This window comes from Microcebus murinus, chromosome 22 (assembly GCF_040939455.1).
Source record: "Microcebus murinus isolate Inina chromosome 22, M.murinus_Inina_mat1.0, whole genome shotgun sequence".
Lineage (NCBI taxonomy): Eukaryota > Metazoa > Chordata > Mammalia > Primates > Cheirogaleidae > Microcebus > Microcebus murinus.
Window position 1 is genome coordinate 6,241,117 of NC_134125.1, and position 27,978 is coordinate 6,269,094.

General features: G+C 43.6%; 1 protein-coding gene across 1 annotated transcript; it reads right to left on the bottom strand.

Moving 5' to 3' along the window:
• PSMD9 (proteasome 26S subunit, non-ATPase 9) lies at nucleotides 1–24,948 on the bottom strand. The gene is made up of 6 exons (XM_075996524.1): nucleotides 24,644–24,948; nucleotides 19,808–19,910; nucleotides 16,035–16,246; nucleotides 13,599–13,700; nucleotides 1,674–1,762; nucleotides 1–1,348 (listed from the first exon to the last, which is right to left on the bottom strand). Exons 1-6 carry the CDS (start codon nucleotides 24,779–24,781, stop codon nucleotides 1,321–1,323), a joined length of 672 nt encoding a protein of 223 aa, XP_075852639.1. The 5' UTR covers nucleotides 24,782–24,948; the 3' UTR covers nucleotides 1–1,320.
• Between the last annotated feature and the right edge of the window lie 3,030 nt (nucleotides 24,949–27,978).

Consider the following 27,978-nt stretch of genomic DNA (forward strand, 5'->3'; position numbering starts at 1 on the left):
TGGTGTAAGCTGTGTTTATTATAGTCTGGGACTCATAAAAAGAGATTGGAAAACACTTGGAATTAGAACATGCGATTTAAACAGTAAACACTGGTAAACACAGCAAGTCCGCGGCTACGAGAGGGGAACACACATGGCTGTATGGCTGGAATACACAGTTTGAGGGAAGACACTCCACAGGTAGGCTTTCGAGTTGAGCACACGAACCCATAGCTGGAAGCACACACCAATACTGACTCCCACTAGGGCAGGCTGGGATCTGCACCTAACCAGAGCAAATCCAACCCCAAGGAACACAGGGCTTGCTCGGCAAAAGGTGCCAGACCTCCTCCAAAACAGAAAGTGGTGTGCAAGAACTGGGGAGATAAACACTGTGATACTATGAACAGATGAAGCAATGCACACACAGCATCAGTAGGAATCACTGAGACCCATTTCAACATCTTGAGAGAGAGAAAACATAAAAGAAGAATAAGCATTTTTAAGAGGTCATATCTGTAAACACTGCCAGTCCCCATCAGCAATGTTAGGACACCCTAGCAGTTTATAAGATAGTGTTGCTCTCAGGGCGTGGCCAGGAGGTTCAATTATAAAAAGTCAAATTAGAAGCTAATCTGCAGTGCTTTTTAGGCCAGAAGTGAAATAAATGAAAGAAGCTTGCTGCCCTCTGGTGGGTTACTGAGAAGGTGCCAACACCATGGTGGGCTACCTGGGAGCCTCCTGGCTTTCCTCTTTCTCCAAAGCGAGCTACTTGGGCCCTAAAGGCCCAACTGCTAAGGATGCGTGGAACTGTTTAGCAATTTCTGTAGCCACAGCAGCAGTGCTTCAGTCCAAAGAAAGAAGTTGGTCAAATCTTGACTTCAGCACAGTTGCTTGCTTGTTTAACCCAACTTTCTATGAGGATATTCTGTCTGAGCTTTTGTCTGAGAGGTTCATAAGAAATTCAGTTGGGGTGATAACTTGGTCACATCAGCACTGTAAAACTGTGTTTATTTGAAAAAAATAAAACCAAATCCTAAACGAACAGTCATATCAGCACCTGCCAGAATAACTCCTGCCCACGTGCCTACAAGCCAGAGAATTCCCATTTAGGGCCAGGGCCTAATTCGCAAAAGATGCTAAACACAAATCAAGTTTTTAACAATGCCTTAATCCAGAGAGATTACATGGTGGGCCAGTGTTTCCAACACCTAGAAGTTCAGGCTTCCGGCCTCTTCCAGATCCTTATGTTCCAGAGAAATGAGAGAATGAAGAAATCTCCACTAGACCCACATCCAGGGCAAGGGAAGATGCTTTCCTGTTAATGTTTCCCAGGGACAGTCATCTCTGCAGAGGAATAATGTTGCAGCTGGAAGAAAATAAGAAAAGGAACGGCATAAATATGGTAGCTCCATCCAGGAAGGTCAGAAGGTGAGTCTTTCCAGCTTTTCATCTACATTCTCTCATTCTTTTTAAGCAAATGCCCAGGAAAGTACCAGAGAGGCTCTTAGGAGAGACACCGGGGATCCCTCCACCTCTAGACCTGCAGTCTCATTCCTACCGCGAGTACTTACCACCAGTTCCTACACACTCTGGGGAGTCCCTAATGTCCCCCCAGCATTCCCCTCCAGCTTCACATCTAACACACACTCACATGATGCTCCAGTGTGAAGGAATGGAAACAGATACTTTACCCCAGTAGTCCTTTTCCTTCCCAGCGTGTTGGAACAAGTCTAAGCTGGTGTTGCTCTCCCCTACGGATCACCACCACATTCAGGGACTTCTGAAAAGTAAGTAGAATCATTTCAAACTCAATCTTGTTAGTACCCAAAGAGATTCAGGCTAAAATGCTGAGATACCATTTTTCACCCATCAAATTGGAAAAGATTTTTATTTTAAGCATAATACTGCGGTTGGCAAGAGTGTGGGGGATGTGGCACTCTTGGGGCATCCAGTGATGTTGCAAACTGGCATCATCTTCCTAGAGAAAAACATGTCCCCCCTTCTCCCCCCACAAATATCCTTAAAAGCGCATATAAGGCCGGGCGAGGTGGCTCATGCCTGTAATCCTAGCACTCTGGGAGGCCGAGGCGGGCAGATCACTCGAGGTCAGGAGTTCAAAACCAGCCTGAGCAAGAGCAAGACCCTGTCTCTACTATAAATAGAAAAGAAATTGATTGGCCAACTAATATATAGAGAAAAAATTAGCCAGGCATGGTGGCGCATGCCTGTAGTCCCAGCTACTCGGGAGGCTGAGGCAGCAGGATTGCTTGAGCACAGGAGTTTGAGGTTGCTGTGAGCTAGGCTGATGCCATGGCACTCACTCTAGCCTGGGCAACAAAGTGAGACTCTGTCTCAAAAAAAAAAAAGTGCACATAAGATAAATTTTACAAGGCTGGGCTTAGTGGCTCACGCCTGTAATCCTAACATTTTGGGAGGCCAAGGTGGGAGGATCAATGGAGGTCAAGGAGTTTAAGATCAGCCTGAGCAAGAGCAAGACCCCATCTCTATCAAAAATAGAAAAAAAAATTAACCAGGTATGGTGGCACACGCCTGTAGTCCCAGCAACTCGGGAGCCTGAGGCAGGAGGATCACTTGAGCTCAGGAGTTGGAGGTTGCAGTCAGCAATGAGGATGCCACTACACGCTACCCAGAGTGACAGAGTGAGACTCCGTCTCCAAAAAAAAAAAAAAAAGATACATTTACAAATGTACAAGATGACATATAAATGAAATGTTCACTCTAGGACTGTTTATAAAAATTATTGAATAATAATTATTGAATTATTTTGAATTATTATAAATTCAAAAACTGAAAACACCCAAAATGTCCATCAATAAGATATTTTTCAAATATAGTACAGTGAATGAAGTGTTTATAAAAACAAAACCAGCACTGTATGAACCCATTTGACTATATTTTCTAAAATGACCTATGTGCTGCTTTGTGCAAAGTTTTCTAGAAAATATACCAAAAAAATCCTGTTAAGAGTGATTACTTTGAGAGAGAAATGTCAATAATTTATAGTGAGAGAAGAAGAAGATGTTTACTTTTTGGGGGGAAGATTATACTTTTTTTTTTAGTTTTTTGGGTTATTTTGAGACAGAGTCTCACTCTGTCACCCAGGCTAGAGCAAAGTAGCATCCTCATAGCTCACTGCAATCTCCCAACTCCTGGACTCAAGGATCCTCCTGCCTCAGCCTCTCAACTAGCTGGCACTACAGGCGCACACCACCAAGCCTAGCTAAGTATTTTTTTTTCTATTTTTTGTGGAGATGGGGTGGGTCTCCCTCTTGCTCAGGCTGGTCTCGAACTGAGCTCAAGAGATCCTCCTGCCTTGGTCTCCCAGAGTGCTAGGATTACAGGCGTGAGCCATCATGCCCAGCCATATGTTTATTATTATTAAGGAATTCACTTCTGTGACTGTCATGAAGCCCACGCTGAGTTCACAGTGACAGTTCTGGAGGTAACCTCTCTCAACCTCAGCTGAAAACCTAGACTCATGCAGTCTCAGTCTCTGCCTCCTGTTCCTGGCAAATGGCAAAGCCAACTATGTAGGAGGTTTCTTCAGAAGAGAAAATGATTTTATCTTCTTAGAAGACAAACCCTCCACTTTGCTTTATGAGGCAGATAGCAGCCCCAAACCACAGATAGGCTGGGGCCTGCGCAGGCCTCAATTACTTTTATATATTCCTGTATTATTAATTTTTTTATCCATGTGTATATATTACTTTCTTTAATTAAAACAAAGTGAGGGGGAAAACACACCAAAGAAAATTACAAATTAAAATAACATGCCATCAAAATCTAAAACTTTTATGCATCAAAGGACACTATTAATAGAGTAGAGACAATCCACAGAATGGGAGGAAATATTTGAAAATCACTCTGACAAGTCAACAACAAAAAAGCAAACAACCTGATTAAAAAATGAGCAAAGGACTTGAATGGCCATTTCTCCAAAGAAGATACACAAATGACCAAAAAGCACATGAAGAGATGTTCCACACCACTGATCACCAAAGAAATGCAAATCAAAACCACAATGAGATACCCCTACATACGGATTAGGATGGCTGTTATTAAAAAGACAGAAAACAAGGCCGGGCGCGGTGGCTCACGCCTGTAATCCTAGCACTTTGGGAGGCCGAGGCGGGCGGATTGCTCAAGGTCAGGAGTTTGAAACCAGCCTGAGCAAGACCCCGTCTCTACCAAAAATAGAAAGAAATTAATTGACCAACTAAAAATATATATACAAAAAATTAGCCGGGCATGGTGGCGCATGCCTGTAGTCCCAGCTACTCAGGAGGCTGAGACAGTAGGATCGCTGAGCCCAGGAGATTGAGGTTGCTGTGAGCCAGGCTGATGCCACGGCACTCACTCTAGCCTGGGCAACAAAGTGAGACTCAGTCTCAAAAAAAAAAAAAAGACAGAAAACAACAAGTGTTGGCAAGGATGCAGGGAAACTGCAATTCCTTGAGCATTGCTGGGAGAAATGTAAACTGGTGTGGCAACTGTGGAAAACAATATGGTGGTTCCTCGAAAATGTAAACAAAGAATTACCATATGATCCAGCAATTAAATTTCTGGGTACATATGCAAAGAAATGAAAGCAAGGACTCAAACATATATTTGCACAGCCATATACACAGCAGCATTATTCATAATAACAAAAGGTAGAAGCAATCCATGTATCTATCAACTGATAAATGGATAAATGAGATATATAGAGAATAGTGGAATATTATTCAAGCCTTAAAAAGGAATTTCGGACACATGCTATAATATGGATGAACCTTGAGGATATTATGCTATGTGAAATAAGCCAGACACAAAATTCATACAGTATGCATGATTCCATTTATATGAGGTCCCTAGAGTAGTCAAATCCATAAAGACTGAAAGTAGAATGGTGGGTTCCAGGAGCTGGGGGAAGGGAATAGGGAGTTAGTGTTTGGTGGGGACAGGCTTTCAGTTTGGGAGGGTGGAAGAGTTCTGGAGATGGATGGTGGTGATGTTTGCAGAACAATGTGAATGTATTTAAAGCCACTGAACTATACACTTCAAAATGGTTAAAATGGTAAATTTTACATTATGTATATTTTACCACAAAAATTATGGCAGATCAATGTAATATCTGAATCTTAAAAGATAAAGCATGAAGGAAAAAACCCAACAGATGCCATTTCTGACAATGCCACAGTTGGGGAGGGGTAAAGACATAAGCGCTTACGTATGCTATTTGAGAGAATGTGAACTTGCGCAAGCTTCTTGGAGGACGCCTTGACAACACCTACCAAATCTGTGCGTGTGCACTGCTTTTAACCCAGCAATTCCACTCCTAGCTTTACAACACAGAATCACCCACCACAGGCAAGGGTACTCACCACACCATTGTTTGTAACGGTCAAACACTGGAAACAGCCTAAATGTCCAGTATGGGAGCTGGTTAAAAAAAAAGATGGTGAACCGAGCCGTGGAGTATGGTGGGATCATTAAAAAGAACGGAGGTATGTATGTACTGATACGGAATTCCCTCTGAAGAAGGGGGGACTCCAGAGCAATATGTGGACCAGGCCTTGTTTGTGTCTTGTCAAAATGCAATTGCTGGGGACATCTGCACCCACACCCAGAAAACGTATGAGGGATATATTCGTGTACCTCCAGTTCCCAGAGGCCACCCTTGACCTGCTTGGTCAGGTTAAGGCCTATCTATTTTATGTCCCAAATGTCTCTGATTTGTCCACTTCCTGCCACCTCCACCCCTTTGGTTAAAGCCACCACCATCTCTTTTTTTTTTTTTTGGAGACAGAGTCTCGCTTTGTTGCCCAGGCTAGAGTGAGTGCCATGGTGTCAGCCTAGCTCACAGCAACCTCAAACTCCTGGGCTCAAGCAATCCTACTGCCTCAGTCTCCCGAGTAGCTGGGACTACAGGCAGGTGCCACCATGCCCAGCTAATTTTTTCTATTTATATTAGTTGGCCAATTAATTTCTATTTTTAGTAGAGACGGGGTCTCGCTCTTGCTCAGGCTGGTTTCGAACTCCTGACCTCGAGCAATCGACACACCTTGGTCTCCCAGAGTGCTAGGATTACAGACGTGAGCCACCACGCCTGGCCCCACCACCATCTCTTGACAGGGCTGCTAACACTCTGTCATCCCTCCAATCTGCTCTCTACTGAGCACGCGGAGAAATCTCTGCAAGGCACAAACAAAGCTTCTGACATCTGTCACTCCTGAACTGGAAGTGTGTGGTGGCTCCCCATGGCTCCTCAAGAAATGAGAACAAAATCTTTCCTAGGACCAGAGGCCTGGACTCGCAGGGAACCCTGCCAATCTCTGGGCCTTGCCTTCTTCCCTTCTCCCCACTCTCCTTGTTCTGGGCCCCAACCACCCACCTTGGAGTTCTTTGACCCTCCCACCTCAGGGATGTGCTTTGAAGCACCTAGGAATGTGCTTTGAAGGCTCTTTCCCCTGCCAGCCTCCCCCCAGCCCCCCAGAAACCTCTATACGCACCTAAGGGTCACTCCCTCAGGGGCACTCTTCTTCAACCCCAAGCTAAGTTAGGACCCATTATTTACTCTCTGAGCCCCCTTGCACTTTCCCTCCATAACGCTCGTCAGTGTATAATGACCTACCTCTGATTACTGATTAATACCTGTCTCCCCCACCTAAGTGCTCCCAAGGCAAGGACCCTGTTTGTCTGTTTTACAGGCCCAGGACCCAGCATAAACAATGAAAGGCACTAAGGGAGGGAGAGACACAGTATTTATTTTTAAATAGTTTTGTACTACGTGATTTTTTAAGGATAAATACACATTATATTTATTATTGAGACATAACTCACATACAATAAAATTCACCATTTTAAAGTATAGAACTAAGTGAGTTTTAGTATATTCACACTTTAGTATAAGAGGGCTGTCCGGAAAGTATCCAGCCATGGAACCATTCTCGTTATGTTAACAATGGCTGGAAACTTTCCGGACAGCCCTCGTATTCGGTATATTTAGTATATACAACCGCCACCACTAATTCCAGAACATTTTCAACACCCAAAAGAAATCTCCTGTCCATCAGAAGTCTCTTCCCATTCTCCTCTCCCTCCCCCTAGTCCCCTGGCAACCATTAATCAACTCTCTGTCTCTATGGATTTGCCTTTTGGACAATTTTATATAAATGGAATCATATAATATATGACCTTTAGTGTCTGACTTCTTTGACTTAGCATAATGTTGTCAAGGTTCACAGTTGAAGTATGTACCAGTACTTCATTCTTTTCTTTGGCTAAATAAAATATACATATTTTAATAAAATATTCTGTGGCTAAAAATAAAATAAAATAAAATAAAATAAAATAAAATATTTAAATAAAATATTCTGTGGCTAAAAAAAAATATGTTTTTATAATAAAGACAGTAATTTTTTTTAAAGCTAAGATTTTTTGGCCGGGCGCGGTGGCTCACGCCTGTAATCCTAGCACTCTGGGAGGCCCAGGCGGGTGGATTGCTCGAGGTCAGGAGTTCAAAACCAGCCTGAGCAAGAGCGAGACCCTGTCTCTACTAAAAATAGAAAGAAATTAATTGGCCAACTAATATATATAGAAAAATTAGCTGGGCATGGTGGCACACGCCTGTAGTCCCAGCTACTCGGGAGACTGAGGCAGAAGGATCACTTGAGCCCAGGAGTTTGAGGTTGCTGTGAGCTAGGCTGACGCCACGGCACTCACTCTAGCCTGGGCAACAAAGCGAGCCTTTGTCTCAAAAAAAAAGATTTTTTTCCCTTGAAAATATATGCATTTGATCCAGAAACTCCACCTTTAGAAAGTTAATCTAAAGAAACAGAGATTTATCTACAACAGTGTTAATCTCCATAAAACTGGAAACGACCTAAATGTCTCACAATAAAATGCTGTGGGTTTTTTTTTTTTTTTTTTAATTCAAAAAACAGACAATGGAAACACAGATCCTTGCTTCTCAAGCTGGGTTCTGGTTCCAGGAGGACCCCTTGGTCCCCCGAGGGTGTGAGGTTCAGGCTTCACGACATACCACCTGCTCCCCCCAGACCAGACATCAGCTTTCATCTGCTGGGTATCTTGGAATTCCCCATGAAATTTCCTATGAAGAAAAAGTCTCTTTTTGCTTTAATATGTTGAATGACTACTTTATAGACCTACAAAGCAGCTGAGAATATATTTAACTAGAAAAAGCAGATTAAAAACCAGTAGCTATTATCAGCTACACTAGATAACAAAGGGCCACTGTACCCTTCCAGTTAGGGAGTGACAGATGTAAGTAGCTATTATCAGTAATTATCCAAAATTGGAAACAATCTAAACGTCCCTCACTGGAAAACAGATAAACAATCTGTGGGACACCTACACAGTGCAGTGCCACTCATCAGTAAACTGGAACGAATTACAGATACACGCAACAACGTGGAAGAACCTCTGTTATAACAGACTCTGTTGAGTGAACGAGGTCAGACTCAAAAGGCTACTAGACTGTGCAGTTTCTATTTCTATGACATTCTGGAAAAGGTAAAACTATAGGGATGGAGACAGATGGTGTTTGGGGGGTGAAGCTGGGGGCAGGGGTTAACTACAGAAAGATGTGAGGCAATTTCAGGGGTTGATGGAATTGCTGTCATCTTCATCGCTGGGGCAATGACACACTACACACATCTGTCAGAGCTCGCAGGACTGTCCGCTAAAAAGGGTGGATCTTGCTGTAGGTAAATTATACCTTAACAGAAACAACCAGCGGCCTTCTCTGCTGGTGCATAAGCAGACTTTCTTGGAAGGACACACAGCTGGAAAGTGGCTGCCTCTGGAGCAGAGGAAATGAGCTTGGAGGCAAGGAGACTTTCTGCTGTATGTTCTTTGGGTCTCTTTTTACCCCACGTGTGTATTTCCTTTTCCAGAATTTAAAAAAGAGATATGTTTACAAATAAACCTGTAATAATGAGCCAAGACAACTGCAAAGTTTAAAAGTGGACACATCAAGGCACACAAGAGAAATGAGTAAAACGTGACACATGAGCACGCTAGGGGAAAAGAATGAAAAACAGAGACTGGATGAACATGACAAAATAAACCTTCCTCTGCGCCACTTCCGGACACCTCGGTGAAATGCCTGATGGAACAGCACAGGGACAGCAAAGGGATGAAGCCACAAAGATCAAGAAACAAAATGGGAAGGGGGGGCTACAAAGATGAGCATTGTCAACAAAATAAAAAACTTTTAGTGACTGGATGTGTGGTAACCGAACAAGTAGAGAAAACAGAAACCTTTTCTGGTGGCTTGAGAATCCATCCAAAAACTATTTGATATTTATCCCTTCAAGAGGTGAAGCCTAACTCTCCTCCCCGAGTATAGGCTGGACTTAGTGACTCGCTTCCACTGAATAAAGCAGACATGATGGTGTGTCTTCAGCAATTAGGTCAGAAAGCCGCTGCTGTCTCCTCCTTGCTTCCCTGGGTTGCTGCCTCTGGGAAGGCCAGCCGCCATGTTGGGAGGGCACCCAAGAAACCCATGGAGAATCCACAAGACCAGGAACTGAAGCCTCCTGCCCACGTCCATGTGAGCAGAAGCTGGTTTTCCAGCCTTGGTCAGGCCTTCGGGTGACTGCAGCCCCTACTATTATCTTGACTGCAACCTCGTGACACAGCCTGAGCCAGAACTGCCCAGCTAAGCCACTGCTGTATGCCAGACCCTTAGAAACTGTGAGAAACAATAAATGCTTGTTGTTTTAAGCTGTTAAGTTTTGGGGTGATTTTTTTTACTCACCTAGAGGCAACAAATAAACCCTTTGCAGCAAGGAGTTAAAGGGAAGCTGACAAGGAACACTGTAGATTTCTTCCAAAGAACCCCAGAAAGGCTCAGAACAAACAGACCAATGAAACAGAATAAAGACTCCTACCAATACAGAAATTTGATATGTAAAAAAGGGAAAAACTTGGCCGGGTGCGGTGGCTCACGTCTGTAATCCTAGCACTCTGGGAGACTGAGACGGGTGGACCGCTCCAGGTCAGGAGTTCAAAACCAGCCTGAGCAAGAGTGAGACCCCGTCTCTACTAACAATAGAAAGAAATTAATTGGCCAACTAAAATATATAGAAAAAATTAGCCAGGCATGGTGGTGCATGCCTGTAGTCCCAGCTATTTGGAAGGCTAAGGCAGGAGGATTGTTTGAGCCCAGGAGTTTGAGGTTGCTGTGAGCTAGGCTAACACCACAGCATTCTAGCCTGGGCAACAGAGTGAGACTCTGTCTCTAAATAAATAAATAAGTGGGGAAACTTAAATTAGTGGATAAAACATTAACTATTCAGTAGTTAATGTGGTACCAATACAACTAGTAACCATTTGAGGAGATTAAGTTTGGTATCTTGTCTCACACCATTCACAAAAATAAATTCCGGATGAGGTATATATATGCAAGAAAAGTGAAAAAATATGTATACATAAAGACTTTTATATGGATGTTCATCACAGTATTATTAATAATAGAAAAGAATGGAAAAACTCAAATGTCCATCAACTGATGAAGAGATAAATAAAATGTCGTATACCTATATGATGGAATATTATCCTGTCTAAAAAAGAGTGAAGTTCTGATACACACTACATGAATAAACCTGGAACACATTATGCTAAGTGAAAGATGTGAGTCACAAAAGATCTTCATTTATCTGAAATGTCCAGAATAAGCCATCCACAGAGATAGAAAGTAGAGCAGTGGTTACCAGGGCCTGATGGGTATAGAGGGAATGGGTGGGGAGGTATAGTGATTGCTAATGAGTACAGGGTTTATTTTTTAGGTGGGGAAAATGTCCTAAAATTGATTGTGGTGATAGTTGCACAATTCTGTGACTATACTAAAAACCACTATAAATAGGTGAATTGTATGGTATGTGAATTAAATCTGTTACCAATAAAACTGTTATAAAAAATAAGAGAAATAAATTCCAGATAGATTAAGGAACAACTAAAAAGAAAACAATAAAGAATTAAAAGAACTTCTTGAGACAAGGTCTCCTCTGTTGCCCACACTGGAATACAGTGGCCTGATCATAGCTCACTGTAACTTTGAACTCTTGGGATAAGGTGATCCTCCTGCCTCAGCCTCCCAAGGAGCTGGGACTACAGGTGCTATACCACGATGCCCAGCTAATTTACTTTCATTTTTTGTAGAGGCAGTGTCTCACTATGTTGCTCATGCTGGTCTCAAACTCCTGGCCTCAAGCAATCTCCTGCGTTAGCCTCCAAAGCATTGGGATTACAGGTGTGAGCCACTGCACCCAACCTCAAGAACTTCTTTTAGCAAAATGCAAATGTCATAAAGCAAAAAAAACTGATGAATTTCTTAAAATTACAATTTTGAAGGTCCATAAAAGTTACGGACTTGATGAAGATATCACGGTGCAGGAACAACAGCCTCTGATGAGTTATGCATGGCCACTGCAGCCCAGCAGGAGTCCATAAACCCAGTACTGCTGGTTAAACAGAAGAGTTCACTTGGGAACCAAAAACTTTAGCAAATAATTTCTCTGGACTTTGAGTCCCATATTTCTCCTGAAAAGTGTGGATCTTTGCCAGAAAAAAACAAAACAAAACAAAACAAAAACCATTTGTTCGTTTCCATTTGCCAAGCAATGAGCAAGATGATTCAGTAGAAATGTTATTTAATGATATGGTATGCCAGAAACCAGCAGCCAATTTTGAATTTTAACTTTTATTTTTAAGACACTGAAATGGTCAAAATGCCCATGAATCAAGTTCTGATCAAGTTCTGAATCAAGTCTGATTAGCACTGTATTACTGTGCATTTCACCATACTTCTTTAAGTTCTCAGGTATGGTTTGGGCAGGGAGTTAATAATTATTAACCCTGTAAAAATAAATATAATAGAAATCAGGTGTGGTAGCTCACACCTGTAATCCCAGCACTTTGGGAGGCCAAGGTGGGAGGATCACTTGAGCCCAGGAGTTTGAGCTTACAGTGAACCATGATGACACCATTGCACTCCAGCCTGAGTGACAGAGCAAGACCCTGTCTCCAAAAATAAAAAAGATATCTAAGTGAATTAAAGTAGTCAAAGTTGCCATAAACAAAGTTAAAAGAAAAGGAACTAACCAGGAGAAAACATGCAACATGTAAAATAGCAAAGATTTAATAGCTAAAAAATATAAAGAAGTCCTACAAATTAATTTTTTTAAATGACAAATATGCCAATAGAAAAAAATGGGAAAAAACATAAATAGGCAATTCAAAAAAATGAAAATGTGAACATACAAAAAAAGATAACCTTATGGTAACCAAAAAAACACAAATTAAAATAAGACGTTACTTAAGGAGAAATTTTAAAAGATCAACACTACAGAGTCATACTGATATGGTTTACTCACACACTGTTTATCAGGGTATAAATCAGTAAAATCTTTTCAAATTATCTATTAAAAATTTAAACATGCATAGCTTATAGCCTGCAATTCTACTTTCTGGTATCTACCTAGAGAAGCACCCACCTGTGTACATAGTCCTACGTAAGTGGACACGACTGTTCACGCTGGCATAAAACTGCAAACACCAAAATGTCCACTGATAAGCAGTGGACAAACTGCACTCTACTCATACAACAGAGAACTATGCAGCAGTGAAAAAGAACAAGTATGCATCAAAATGAAAAAATCTCCAAGAAACACTGTTAAATGAAAATAGGAATTAGGAAGCAGGAGAGGGGGATTTTAGTTAGGATGGCTAGGAAAGGCCCCGCTGAGGTGTCACTGGTGTAAAAAAAGATGGGGGTGGGGGAAAAGCATTCTAGGCAGAAGGAACAGCAAGTACAAAGGCCCTGAATGGGGACTGCGCTGAGGAATAGCACTAAGGCGGCAGCAAAGGCCTCAGCAACATTTCCTGGCCCCAGCAAGTTCAGGGATATTAACCAGTATAGTCTGTCTGTCCACTGCCTTATCAGCAGACATTTTGGTATTTCCAATTTTATGCCAGTGTGAACAGTCATGTACACTTGGCATTACTGTGCCAGATGCCAAGCGCTATGATCTGAATGTCTGTGACCTGCTCAAATTAATATATTGAAACTCTAACCCGGGGTCCTCAAACTTTTTAAACAGGGGGCCAGTTCACTGTCCCTCAGACCATTGGAGGGCCATTGGAGAGTGCGGCGCACATTCCACACATGTGCACTGTGGGCCCAGGACGAGTCAGCTGCTAAGCAGGACAGGCAGCGGCAGCAAAAACATGCCATGGGCCTCTGTGGCCCACAGGCCGTAGTTTGAGGACGCCTGCTCTAACACCATTGTGATGGTATTAGAGGATGGGGCCTCCGAGAGGTACTTCGGTCGTAGGGGTGGAGCCCCCATGATGGAATTAGTGCTCTTATAAAAGAGGTCCCTGGACTCCTTCCCCCCTTCTGCCATGTGATGACACACCAAGAAGGTGCCACCTATGGACCAGGAAGTAGATACTGGTGCCTCGATCTTAGACTTCCCAGCCTCCAGAACTGTGAGAAATGAATTTCTATTGTTTATAAGCCACCCAGTCTATGGCGTTCTGTTACAGCAGCCTGAACAGACGAAGGCACCAGGTAGCCCCTGACTCACCCCCTCACTGTGCTGCACCACAGTGCTGATATTATGCAGCGTGTGGAAGTTTTGGCTGTTGACAGAGCCAAACTCCACAATCTCATCATCCACTTGCAGACCCTAAAGAGAGAAGAGAAAACGGAGAATTAGGCTAGAGATTTAATGTGCTTCTGATGTTTTTTACCCTGCAATACTCAATTTGATGTCAAGGCCAAGAGTTTGTTTTCTACAGAGCAAGCTCAAAGCAGAGCTCAGAGATTTAGATACTTCATGCAGGAAGGGGCAGTGGATAATTGGGCCACCTCCTCCTGCTGGTCCCTTCTAGGGCAGATCTAGTAAAAATGGCCAGGTCTGCCCCATGTGTGACAGCTGATGGTTGTGGAGGCCTTGAGGAACGTGGGATAAGCCAAATGCTACTCTCTGAGGCCCTGGTCCAGGTTCAAGGGTAAGAAGAGCCAGGCCAGTCTGGCACCATTTTATTTGTCAGTCAAAACTGAGATAAGAGCCGGGCGTGGTGGCTCACGCCTGTAATCCTAGCACTCTGGGAGGCTGAGGCGGGCGGATTGCTCGAGGTCAGGAGTTCAAAACCAGCCTGAGAAAGAGCGAGACCCCGTCTCTACTATAAATAGAAAGAAATTAATTGGCCAACTAATATATATATAAAATTAGCCGGGCATGGTGGTGCATGCCTGTTCTCCCAGCTACTCGGGAGGCTGAGGCAGCAGGATTGCTTGAGCCCAGGAGTTTGAGGTTGCTGTGAGCTACGCTGACGCCACGGCACTCACTCTAGCCTGGGCAACAAGCGAGATTCTGTCTCAAAAAAAAAAAAAACTGAGATAAGACAAACATTGTCCAAGAAGCCCCCAAATGAGTAGCCACAGGCACAAGGCTGACCCAAACTGGAGTGACCCTTTCATTCTAGGTCCTAAGGAGGACACAGACCACCACTCATTCATCCCTTTAACAAGTATTTGTCGTGGGCCAACTAGCACTGTGCTAGATGTTGTGGACACAGTAGTGAATAAAACAGAGTTTATGTGTAACTTACAGTCTTGTGATTATTAAAGAAGATGGACAGGACCTGGATTTAGGACCCAATTCCCTGTTAGAAGATACATATACTGGCACAAGTGACTTCAGGTCTTTGAGGGTTTTTCTCATGGCTGAAATGGGGTCAAGATTAGTGCCTATCCCAGAGGGTGGCTGTGGGATTAAATTTAAATACATGTCCACAAAAAAACTTGCACAAGAATGTTCACAGCACCATTATTCATAATAGTTAAAAAGTGGAAACAGGCCGGGCGCAGTGGCTCACACTTGTAATCCTAGCACTCTGGGAGGCCGAGGTGGGCGGATTGCTCAAGGTCAGGAGTTCGAAACCAGCCTGAGCAAAAGCAAGACCCCGTCTCTACTATAAATAGAAAGAAATTAATTGGCCAACTAATATATATAGAAAAAATTAGCCGGGCATGGTGGTATATGCCTATAGTCCCAGCTACTTGGGAGGCTGAGGCAGCAGGATTGCTTGAGCCCAGGAGATTGAGGTTGCTGTAAGCTAGGCTGATGCCACGGCACTCACTCTAGCCTGGGCAACAAAGCAAGACTCTGTCTCAAAAAACAAAACAAAACAAAACAAAACAAAAACAGTGGAAACAATCCAAATGTCCATTAACGGACAAATGGATAAAGAAAATATGGTATATCCATGCTGTAGAATATTATTTGGCCATAAAAAGGAATGAAGTTCTAAAGTACATGCTATGATATGCATGAACCTTGCAAACACAATGCTAAGTGAAAGAAGCCAGACACACAAGGACACATACTGTATGACTCCATATACAGGAAATGTCCAGAAAAGGCAAATCCACAGAGACAGGAAGTAGATTAGTGGGCCAGGGACTGGGAGTATGGGGGGTGATGGGAAATCAGTATAAGGTTTCTTTTTAGGGCAGTGAAAATGTTCTAAAGTTGATCATGATAATAGATGCACAGCTATATGAATATGCTAAAAGACAGTGAACTGTATACATACTCAAATGGGTAAATTTTATGGTATGTGAATTACATCTCAATAAAGCTGTTATTTTTTTAAAAAAACATACCAGGTAAGATACATAACTCATTTTGCAGGATGCCTAGTGCAAACGGCAGCAATTATCATTCTCAATTTTATTATTCAGTACCCAGCTAAAATGAGCCCCAAGAAGATATCCTCTTTCCCTCTCCTGGGACATTTAGCATCTTCAGACACTGAGAACAGTTCTCTACCCTCCAGGGTAGTAAGCAGCCAAGGCTGACCACCTCCGCCCCCAAAACCCTGGACACCAAAACAAGGCTGTATACGCAGCAGACCTTGGTCAGCATGTGCTGAATGAGTAAATGAACTTGGAGCTCCAGCATGGATAGAGCAGGTCTGTCTTCCCATGCCCCCCACAAAGGGCCCTGGATTACCGCAGTGCTAGCTGGGGAGCCAGGACTGATGCTTTTCACTTTGGCGAAGCCCTGAGGAGTGCTGAAGCTCATACTGTGCCCCTGTTTGTGGCGCATGGCCTCTTTCTGGGCCTCGGCCATGTCCTGGGCCTGCTTCTGCTTGTCACGAGCATGCAGTTGGTGCAAGGCTTCCTCCACCTGCTTCATCACCGCTTTGTGGTCATTCTGCAAGCCTGGGATGAGAACCACCACGTCAGAGGCCAAGGAAGATAGCCCAGGACACGAGACTCCTATATTCACTTGCTGAATATTTAACAAGAGCTTATGACATGCCAGACATAGGGCTAGTGGCCAAAAGTCAAACCCAGGACCGAGGACCTACCCTCATGGAGCTTGCATTCCACAAGGAGAGCAGCTATGGAACAGGTAATTATGATGATATCTGATGACTGTGGCTAGGCCTCTCCAGCAGGGAAGCCTGACCTTACTAGTCTAGGAGATCAGGGAAGGCTTCCCAAGGGTAGTGCTATCTCGGCTGAGACCTGAAAGGTGACCAGAAGGAAGGTACTATTCAGCTGAATCATGGCCATGAACTCAAATGCACCAGCATGGTGGTCATGCAAATGAGTGATATGGGCTGGGCGTAAGAAAGATTACATTTTTGTCTTAGATCTTCTAGAAGAAAAAATGATGCATAAAAGCCTAGTATAACATGGCTGGGGACACTCAGTCTAAAAGTGACAGGGAATTAGCCAAAGAGGAACCTTGCTATTGGGGTCTTGCCAACTGCTGGAGTTTGGGAGGGAGAGCCAGTGTCACCAAATCTTTGATTTTTCTAGAAAAGCTGAAAATTGGGAGCCACTGAGTGGTATCTTCTGATTTTTCAGTACTGACAGCTAATTCAAAATGTTGTGAATCGCCATGCCAGTTGAACAAATCATGTATGCAGGCCAGGCAGCGCAGCAGCTAGCAATTTGATAACTTCTTCTTTTTTCTTTTTAGCTAAAAACAACTTCCCTACTGCTCTGGAGTCCATATCTTTATTCTAGCTGGTCACTCACAGAATCCCCTCTGAGGACTTTCCAAGAAAACCCAGTTAATCCATGTCTAGCATCTACAGGTCACAGACTGTCTAACTTTCCAAGGCCTTCACCTGTGGACCTGGCTGGGCTACCTGACCTGGCTCCTCTGCCCCTGTCACTTTGGTGCATAGATGAGGCCCTCAGGCATAACGGGACTCAAAGACTCAACCCACAGGAGCAGACACAAGAAAAGACCACAGATTTGAATAAGAGGAGACATATAACTAGGAAGGAAGACTTAAAATGCTGTCAGTAGATAGCATGTGATAACTCTCTGACTAGAAAAGCACCCGCACGTGACAAGGTCCACAAGGGTCCCTAGACTCTCCAGCAATGCCTGGCACATTGTAAGGACTCAATCAATATAGAGCCATTCGGTAATGGAACGAATAACTTTATTTATAATATACTATAATTCTAATTAAAAATTCAAAAGTTTTTTTTCAGGGATGAAATGTTTCAGCAGGATATTTCAAAACCCAAATTTGCAATTGTGACAAGTGTACCATACTAATGTAAGCTGTTAACAATAGAGGAAACTGGGTACAGAGTATAAGGGACCTCTCTGTATTATTTTCCTAATTTTTATGTAAATCTGTAACTGTTCTAAAAAAATAAAGTCTACTTTTTAAAAATAAAATAAACTTATAATATTTTTTCAAAAGCAGACCAATAAGGAGAAATTGTTCAACCAGATTCTTAAGTGTGATAAAGTTATTAAGGCTGGGCATGGTGGCTCACGCCTGTAATCCTAGCACTCTGGGAGGCTGAGGTGGATGGATTGCTCGAGGTCAGGAGTTCGAAACCAGCCTGAGCAAGAGCAAGACCCTGTCTCTACTATAAATAGAAAGAAATTAATTGGCTAACTAATATATATAGAAAAAATTAGCCAGGCATGGTGGCGCATGCCTGTAGTCCCAGCTACTTGGGAGGCTGAGGCAGGAGGATTGCTTGAGCCCAGGAGTTTGAGGTTGCTGTGAGGTAGGCTGATGCCACGGCACTCACTCTAGCCTGGGCAATAAAGCGAGACTCTGTCTCAAAAATAAATAAATAAATAAAGTCATTAAGATGATGGGATATTAGCATCCAAAGAACATAAAAAACCCAGAAATAGATCTAAGCATGATTCAAAACTCAATACACAATGTGTTCGCATTTCAAATTAAGGGGGAAAGAATGGACTATTAAATAAATGGTGTTGGAACGTCAAGCTAACCATTTTGAGAAACACAAAAGCCAGTGCCCTGCCCTGCACTGTAAAGTGGCGCTTCTCAAATTTCACCCAGAGTCCTCACTGCAGGAACCAGTGGGCTGCATCCCTGGAGAGTCTAGAGGTTTAGCCAAAAGCCCCAAATTTCCCTCAAGCATGACTATCTTAACATGGTTTTCCCCTACTCCATATCTTCCTATTTGTTTTAACATAAAAATGAAATGCTTCCTTTCCCAAAATCTTCAAGGAAACGTGATGCTCTGAGAAGTTGTCCCCAGTTTGCGAAGCAGGGCCTTACATCCAAACATGCTGCAGATGGAGTCAAGATTGAGAAAGATTAAACAGAAGTTGTTAAGTGAAAAATGCAGGTAATAAATTCCCTTCCCTTTGTGTAGAAACTGCTGGCAAGGTGAATCATGGCGCCCAAAGACGTTCCCACCCTGGTCCCTAGAACCTGTGAATATGGCACAAGGGACTCTGCAGATGTGATCCAGTGAAGGACCTTGAGATAGAGAGATGATCTTGGATTATCCAGGTGGGCTCAATGTCATCACAGGGATCCTTTATAAGTGAAAGAGAGAAGCAGGAGAGGGAAAGCAAGAGCTCTGACAGCAGAAGCAGAGGCTGGAGAGATGCAGAAGTTGGAAAAGGCAAGGAAACAGGTAGGTTCTCCCCTAGAGCCTCCAGAATGAACCAGCCCTGCTGACACCTTGATTTTAACCCAGTGAGACTTCTCCCCTCCAGAACTGTTAGATAATAAATGTATGTTGTTTAAGCCACTAAGTCTGTGGTCATTTATTATGGCAGAAACAGAAACGAATATACTACCCAACCTTTACTCTCTGCTAGTTCCTTAGTTAAAAACAAATAAACACATAAAAGATTTAGGAGAGCAACATGCCTGCAGTGGAGTATGTTCCCTATGTATTTTTGCAAGTAGAGGGGCCTAAGAGGGGAAACAGCAGAAATTCCTGGGCGCAGTGGCTCACACCTATAATCACAACACTTTGGGAGGCAGAGGTAGGTAGATCATTTGAGCCTAAGAGCTGGAGACCAGCCTGGGCAATATAGCAAGACCCTGTCTATACAAAAAATAGAAAAGTTATCTGGGCATGGTGGTACATTCCCGTAGTCCCAGCTACTAAGGAGGCAATGGCAGGGGATACACTGGTGCCCAGGAGTTTGAGGCTGCAGTGTGCTATGATGACACCACTGCACTCCAGCCTGGGTAACAGAATGAGACCCTGCCAAAAAAAAAAAAAAAAAAAAAGAGAAGAGAAGAGGAAGAGAAGAGGAAGAGAAGAGAAAGGAAGAAACCAGAATTATAGAATCCCAGAGTCTAGCCCATTCCTTGGTTCTCAGTCTCTTGATGGGGACAAAGATAATCCCATCAAGGCAGAAGAAAGGATGGCAGATAACATCAACCATTGGTGACTTCATTTATGTGCCTTTAACATGCCCCACCACGTGGTAGGGGGCCATGCCCCAACAGGGCCACTCACAGATGATGTTGTGCCTGGCAGTGCGGACTTGGTACAGGTCCACATCTGACCGGGGGTAGCCTTCAGAGTCCACCAGTGGCTCGTTCATCCCAATTCCTCGTTGCTGGAGGGAAGAAACAGGGTTAAACAGATCTCACAGGTATAACGTCCTCAAGATGCCTTTCCCCAGACCCTCTTCCTTCAAAGTCATAAGAAAGGTGACAATAAGGAAAATCACCATTTACTGATCACTTAATACAGACCAGGCGCTCTACCCATGTCCTCACAACTACCTTCTGAAATGGGCACTATTTTTTAAATTAATTTTTAATAGCACAAGTAATTATATGAATAACTCTCCTTTTTTGAAATCAGAGCTGTGCAGAAAAAAACAATGACTCCTATAAGTGTCATCCCCAAGGCCAGTCTCTTCTTCAGCTCCTCCAAACCCTCCCTCCCATGCGCAGCTGACACCTGGCTGGTGGCCTTGGAAGCCGGAGGGGAGTGAAAACCCCAAGGAACACCCAGCTGTGGCAAGGTTTTGAGTCTTCTGAAAATATAAAGATCTAAAAGGGCTTTCAAAGAAGCTCTTCATCCCTAGGATACGCTGATACCACTTGTTGCCTCTGGGGGGAAGGACGAGGTGGCTGGGGGACAAGGGCGAGAGACTTTTCACTTTACATCCTTTTGTAAGTTTTCAACTTTGACCATGGGAATGTGTTCCCTATTTGAAACAACACATTTGTTTTAACTTAACATTTTAAAGACATAAGTCAGATGATGGTACATAAAAGCAAGGCAATATGTTGAATGGTATAGGGCAGGGGTTTTGCAGGTGGTTAAATTTTTTTTTTTTTTTTTTTTTTTGAGACAGAGCTACACAGTGCCATTGCATCAGCTTAGCTCACAGCAACCTAAAACTCCTGGGCTCAAGTGATCCTTCGGTCTCAGCCTCCTGAGTAGCTGGGACTACAGGCACGCGCCACCATGCTCGGCTAATTTTTCCTATGTTTTTAGATGGCCAATTAATTTATTTCTATTTTTAGTAGAGACGGAGTCTCGCTCTTTCTCAGGGCAATTTCGAACTCCTAACTTTGAATGATCCTCCCACCTTGGCCTCCCAGAGTGCTAAGATTACAGGCGAGAACCACCACACCTGACCTTGCAGGTGGTTTTCACGTGAATCCAATTCTGCCATGTACAAACTGGGCATCCTTGGCTGAGACCTTCTCATCTCTAAGCCTCAGCTTCCTCAATTATGAAATGAGAATAGTGGCACTCACCTCTCTTCCTACCTCTTGCAAGAACCAATGAGTTCACCTACATAGAGTACTTAGTACAGTGCCAGGCACATAGATGGTGTAGTGGGTTGAAAAATATCCCCTAAAAAGCTATATCCACGTCCTAACCCCCAGAACCTGTGAAAAGGTTTTGATTTTATTTGGAAAAAGGGTCTTTGCAGATGTAATTAAGTTAAGGATCACGAGACAAGATCATCCAGGGACTGGTATCCTTATAAATGAAAGGCAGAGGGGCCGGGCGTGGTGGCTCACGCTGAGGCGGGAGGATTGCTCAAGGTCAGGAGTTCAAAACCAGCCTGAGCGAGACCCGTCTCTACTATAAAAAAATAGAAAGAAATTAATTGGCCAACTAATATATATATATATAAAAATTAGCCGGGCATGGTGGCTCGTGCCTGTAGTCCCAGCTACTCGGGAAGCTGAGGCAGGAGGATCGCTTGAGCCCAGGAGTTTGAGGTTGCTGTGAGCTAGGCTGACGCCATGGCACTCATTCTAGCCTGGGCAACAAAGCGAGACTCTGTCAAACAAACAAACAAATAAATAAATGAAAGGCAGAAGGAGATCTGGAACATGGAGACACAGAAAGGCCATGTGAAGATGGAGGTGGAGATTCAAGTTATACGGCTATGAGCCAAGGACTGCCGGCACTGTCAGACACTGGGCAAGAGGCATGGAACAGATTCTCCCTCACAGTCACCAGGAGCTAAGCATGCTGACACCATGATCTCAGACTTCTGGCCTCCAGAACTAGGAAAGAATAAATTCCTGTTGTTTTAAGCCACCAATTTTGTAGTAATTTGTTATGGCGACCCTAGGAAACTACTAAGCATAGAAAGTAATAAATGGCAGCTGTAATTATTAGTCAGTCCAGAGATGAGCTGTCCAGTGTACACAGGCAGTAAGCAGAGGGATCCCATTCACTTTTCTCCCTTCCTCTCTGGAAGCCTCTAGGTTACACCCAAACCTCCTGTCTCCCTAACAAAGGACTCTCTATAGGTACTGCAGAAACATACAAGGTCCTAAATAGGTCCTCTGCCTCCTGACTTCCCACAAAGACTAAGAGCTCACTAGCCTCTGAGAATTAATACCACATAAGATACTGCTTCCCAAAGGGTGGGCCCCATACCACTGGCTGTTTACATGCACAGCATTAAACAACCCTGAATCTAAAATATGTATTCCTTTTCCAATTCTATTCTATCCTTCAATAATCAAGAAAAAAGTCTTCATTTGGTGCTGGTCTTTACGACATCCTTAGATTACTTGCTATCTCTGGGACTCTCCATTTTTTAGTTTTATTGAGATATAATTCACATACCATACAATATTGACCCATTTCAAGTGTACAATTCAATGGGTTTTAGTCTACTTAAAGGGTTGTATGACCACTGCCACAATCAATTTTAGTACATTTTCATCGCCACCCAAAAAGAAACCTAAGACCCATTAGCAATCATTCCCATTTTCCCTCTCCCCCATCTCCTGGCAACCACTAAGCTACTTTGTCTCTATGGCCTATTCTGGACATTTCATATAAACAGAATTATGGAACTATTATGTGATCCTTTGTGACTAACTTCTTTCACTTAGCATAATGTGTTCAAGGATGATTCATGTTATAGCATGTATTAATACTTCATTCCTTTCTTTCTTTCTTTTTTTTTTTTTTTTAGAGACAGGGTCTCACTATGTTGCCCAGGCTGGACTCTAACTCTAGGCCTCAAACAATCTCCTGCCTTGGCACCCCGAAATGCTGGGATTACAGGCCTGTGCCACCACACACACCCTGCATCACTTAAAAAAAAAAAAAAGAACAGAGCAAGGCTTCAGGCTAAAGCCTTCAGGCTAAGCCTTCAACAAGCAATAGTAACTAGCTAGATGCAATCAACATATTGAATCACCTTGAGAAGGATTTTTACCTTCTAAGGGGAGAGATTCTCATTTCCCATATGCAGTAGAGTTATAAAATTTCCCTTTAAAATAAATTTATGGGCCGGGCGTGGTGGCTCATGCCTGTAATCCTAGCACTCTGGGAGGCCGAGGTGGGTGGATTGTTTGAGCTCAGGAGTACGATACCAGCCTGAGCAAGAGAGATCCGTCTCTACTAAAAATAGAAACAAATTACCTGGACAACTAAAAATACACAGAAACAAATTAGCCGGGCATGGTGGCGCATGCCTGTAGCCCCAGCTACTTGGGAGGATCAGGCAGGAGGATCGCTTGAGCCCAGGAGTTTGAGGTTGCTGTGAGCTAGGCTGACACCACGGCACTCACTCTAGCCTGGGCAACAAAGCGAGACTCTGTCTCAAAAATAAAATAAATTTATGTAAGTAAAAATGGTTCAACTTAAGGAAAAACATCAAGGGATACAGCAACCTGCTTGTGGTAGAAAAGTAACTAAAGTTTGAGAAACTGCTGGTATTTACTTGAAAGCACAAGTTCTGGATATAACAGCCCGGAAGTCTGAATCCCACTTTGTGACTTCCCTTTTCTGAGCTTCAGGGGCACATACTAACTTCACAGAGTAGTTGTGAGGATTCATTATAACACACACAAACACACACACACACACACACACACACACACACACCAGCACCCTTCAGGTATACAGTCAGAACCCAGTAAAATGGTTCCCTGGCCTTATATAATGCTTTATCTTACATCACCTAAGATGTATTTCAAACCACCCGCCTTGAGTGTAATTAATTTACTCTTCCTCTGCAAATTTATTTGTGGTTTTCTACTAGCTGGCATAAGAAAAACGGTATCAGTTTTGGAAACAGACAGATCTGGTAACCAGACCCATTAATTCTACTTCCTAACTACCTGACCCTAGGCAAGGGTTTGCCCCACTCTTGGCCTCCTGTTTCTTCCTTATACAGTAAGGATAATGAGCCTTACTTGTCACTCAAATCGCAGTCCTTAGACCACTAGCATCAGCGTGGCTGGGAGTTGAGAGAATCTGCTCTCCCATCTCAATCAGAATGTGCATTTTAATAAGATTCCCCATGTCATTCACATACATATTTAAGTCTAAGAAGTTATATGATGTAAAGTAGGTAGTAAAGCACATGCCACCTGGTAAACCTTCAATAAGGACCCACGGTGGTGGTGATTATCACCCTCCCTCTGCAAACATACTACCGGTAGCCCTGTGACCTTAGGCTGGTTTAAGTTAACAACTCAGTTTCCTCTTCCCCTAAAATGGAGAAAATGCCAGCAGCATCCACCTCAAAGGGTTGTTGCGAGGATTAAACAAGCTAACCAACGTACAGCACATCAAACAACGCCTAGCAACCGGCAAAGCCTCAGCGATGACTTGCCAGACAGCGACGCGGCACTAACCGTCCTTGGTTGTTAGCGTTCTTCGCCTACACTTCTGGTTGCCAACAGAGGCCGCAGTTGCGGCGCCCCGGGCCTCTAGGGGAGAGAGAGCCATAGCTGAGCGCCCAAGCAGAGGCTGCTCCCGCCTCTCAGTCCTCCCGGTCGCGGCGCAGGGTCAGGAAGCTTTAGGGCGCCCCCCACGCCCGCCCGGGAGCCCCGAGCCCACACTCACGCTCTCCAGCACGTCATAATTGGCCTGGATCTGCGCCTCGATCTCCTCCTTGCGCCGCATCAACTCCTGGACGTCGTTGACAGTCACCGTACCCGCCTGCAAGGAACCTCCGCTGTTCCTAGCTTCCCGCTCAGACATCGTGGACACCCGCCCGGAGTCCCGGACGCCCGGCTCCCCGACTGTGGACGCCTGAGGAGACCGGGGCTACGGCTCCGCCCGTGGTCCAAAACACCGCAGCCGCCCGCGAGCGCGAAGAGAAGTGAGGGGCGGGGCCTCGGAGGCGGGGCGGAGTCACCGGAAGCCACACCCTGCTGGAACAAGTGGGCCTGTGGTGACTCGGCAGGGGCAGGGTGCGGAGGAACGGATTCCGGGTCCCCTCAGCGCGCGCGCGCACAAACGCGCACGCACGCACACGCACACGCACACGCGCTAGGAGAAGGTCTCGGCCTGGCTGACTGTTTTTCCTCTTTCGTTCAACAGACGTTTATCGAGCGCCTACTGTGTGGATGTGCCAGAGAGCACTGAGTGGCTCTCTAATTCAATTCTTCACATCTACATGGCCCTTGAGGATTTACAAAATACATTCAGGTTCCTTATCCCCCATTTTCCAAACCCAACAAAACTGCGTTCAAGTCCCACTCTTGCCATTTACTGCAATCTGTGTGATCTTAGGCAAATTACTTCATTTCCCTGAGCCTCAGTTTCCTCATCTGTAAACTGGAGCAGCATGTTGATAGCAGCCTCTCACAGAGGTGGCCTTCTGCCAACAATTATTCACGGAATACCTCCTATGTGACACAATATTCTAGGTGCTGAAGGGGAGAAAAACTGTGAAGTACTGTGCTCAGTGCTCCTCACGTATTGAGCACTTCACTGTGATGTTTGGTAAAAATAATAGTGATAATGATGATGGCAATAATAATAATTCATTGAATACTTATAATTAGGATTATTATTAGCCCCCACTTGACAGCTGAGAAAACCATCTCAATAACCAACTTACCCAGCTAGAAAACCCTGAAGCCAAAATTCCAACCCAGCTTAACCAAAGAATGAAACTTAACATCTTAACGGGAGCCCCTAATATTTTGCACTGTAAAGGACATAACATCACCTGTATAGTATCCAAACATGTTTGTCCTGAATCTCATCTTGGGGACACAAACAGATAAATCCAAAAGTGAGGGACATTCTTCAAAACAACTGGCCTGAAATCTTGAAAAAGGTCAATGTTGTGAAATACACATGTGGGGTGGAGGTGGCAATTGCATAGATTAAAGAAAGCTAACAAGATGAAACAGACAGCGGTGGCTCATGCTTATAATCCCGGCAATTTGAGAGGTAGGAACATCCCTTGAGCCCGGGAGGCTGCAGTGAGCTATGATTGTGCTATTGCACTCCAGCCTGAGTGATAAAGGGAGAACCTGTCTCTAACATTTTTTTTTTTTAATTTTTTAAAAAGAGATGCAACAACTGGCCAGGCACGGTTACTCACGCCTGTAATCCTAGCACTCTGGGAGGCCTAGGCAGGCAGATTGCTCAAGGTCAGGAGTTTGAAACCAGCCTGATCAAGAGTGAGACCCTGTCTCTACTATAAATAGAAAGAAATTAATTGGCCAACTAATATATATAGAAAAAATTAGCCGGGCATGGTAGCGCATGCTTTTAGTCCCAGCAATTCAGGAGGCTGAGGCAGGAGGATTGCTTGAGGCCAGGAGTTTGAGGTTGCTGTGAGCTAGGCATTCACTCTAGCCTGGGCAACAAAGTGAGACTCTGTCTCAAAAAAAACAAAAAAAACAAAAACAAAAAGAGATGCAACAACTAAATGCAATAATTAATCCTTTATTGGGTCTTGGTTCTCCTCCATCCCCCCCAAAAATAAAAGATATACAGGTCATTCTTGGGACAATTGAGAAAATTTGAATATGGACAGTATATTATCAATATTAAATTTCCCGATTTTGACACTTGCACTGTGGTTATGCAAGACAATGTCCTTACAAAATTCACCCTGTGGTATTTAGGGACAAGAGAAGCAAAGAACTTTCAAATGGTTCAGAAAACAATATGATACAAATATATATTTGTAAACAAGAGAAAGAAAAAGTACATGTAGCAAAATGTAAATAATTGGTGACTCTGGCTGAAACATATATAAGCATTCTTTATACTATTTTTATAACTTTTCTGTAAGTTTGACACCATTTCAAAATAAAAAAATTGAAAAATAATCTTTAAACAAAAAAGTAGAAAAAAGAGGAAGAGTAGAACTGACTACATTAGGCCTCCTATATATTTTCTTCGATTATCTCTTTAAAAGAAATTAATATGTCTAACATTGGCCAAAAAAGAGAGACAGAGACATGAAGACTAAATGCAATACACAATCCCTGATTGGATTTTTAAATGAAAAACAGCAGCTTTAAAAGATATTATTGGGCCAGTTGGTGAAATTTGAATATGAACTTTATATTGTAGTATACTGATGTTCAATTTCCTCAGTAAGACGATGGTATTGTTGTTATATAAAAGAATCTCCTTATTCAAAGGAGATAAATGTTGAAGTATTTTAGAGGTGTTACTGTCATGATATCTTTTTTTTTTTTTGAGACAGAGTCTCACTCTGTTGCCCAGGCTAGAGTGAGTGCCGTGGCGTCAGCCTCGCTCACAGCAACCTCACACTCCTGGGCTCAAGCGATCCTCCTGCCTCAGCCTCCCGAGTAGCTGGGACTACAGGCATGCGCCACCATGCCCAGCTAATTTTATACATAGTTGACCAATACATTAGTTGACCAATTAATTTCTTTCTATTTATAGTAGAGATGGGGTCTCGCTCTTGCTCAGGCTGGTTTCAAACTCCTGACCTTGAGCAATCCACTGGCCTCGGCCTCCCAGAGTGCTAGGATTTCAGGCCTGAGCCACCGCGCCCCGGCCTACTGTCATGATTTCTGCTACTAACTTGCAAGTAGTTCAGAGAAAGAGACTGCAAAGAGGCAAGTGTAACAATTGGCAAATCTAAGTGAAGGGTATATGGTGTTCATGGAAATTATCTTGCAACTCTTCTGAGGTTTGAAATTTTTCCAAATCAAAAGGCCAAGGAGACTATTTCCACTCATGCAGAGCTACTGTTGAGATCACTATGTTGTTGTGAGTGTTGTTGTCAGTATTATAATAAACCCAGATCCTGTCACTCCCACTGTCTCCATAGATCTTGAATCCATCGGTCACCTCTACATCCCCTCTGCCACCTCCATCTTTTTCCTGGTTGTAGCAGCCTCAGGTCGTTCCCTTTAATCCATTCTCCACAGCAGCCAGAATACCCTTCCAAAGAATGA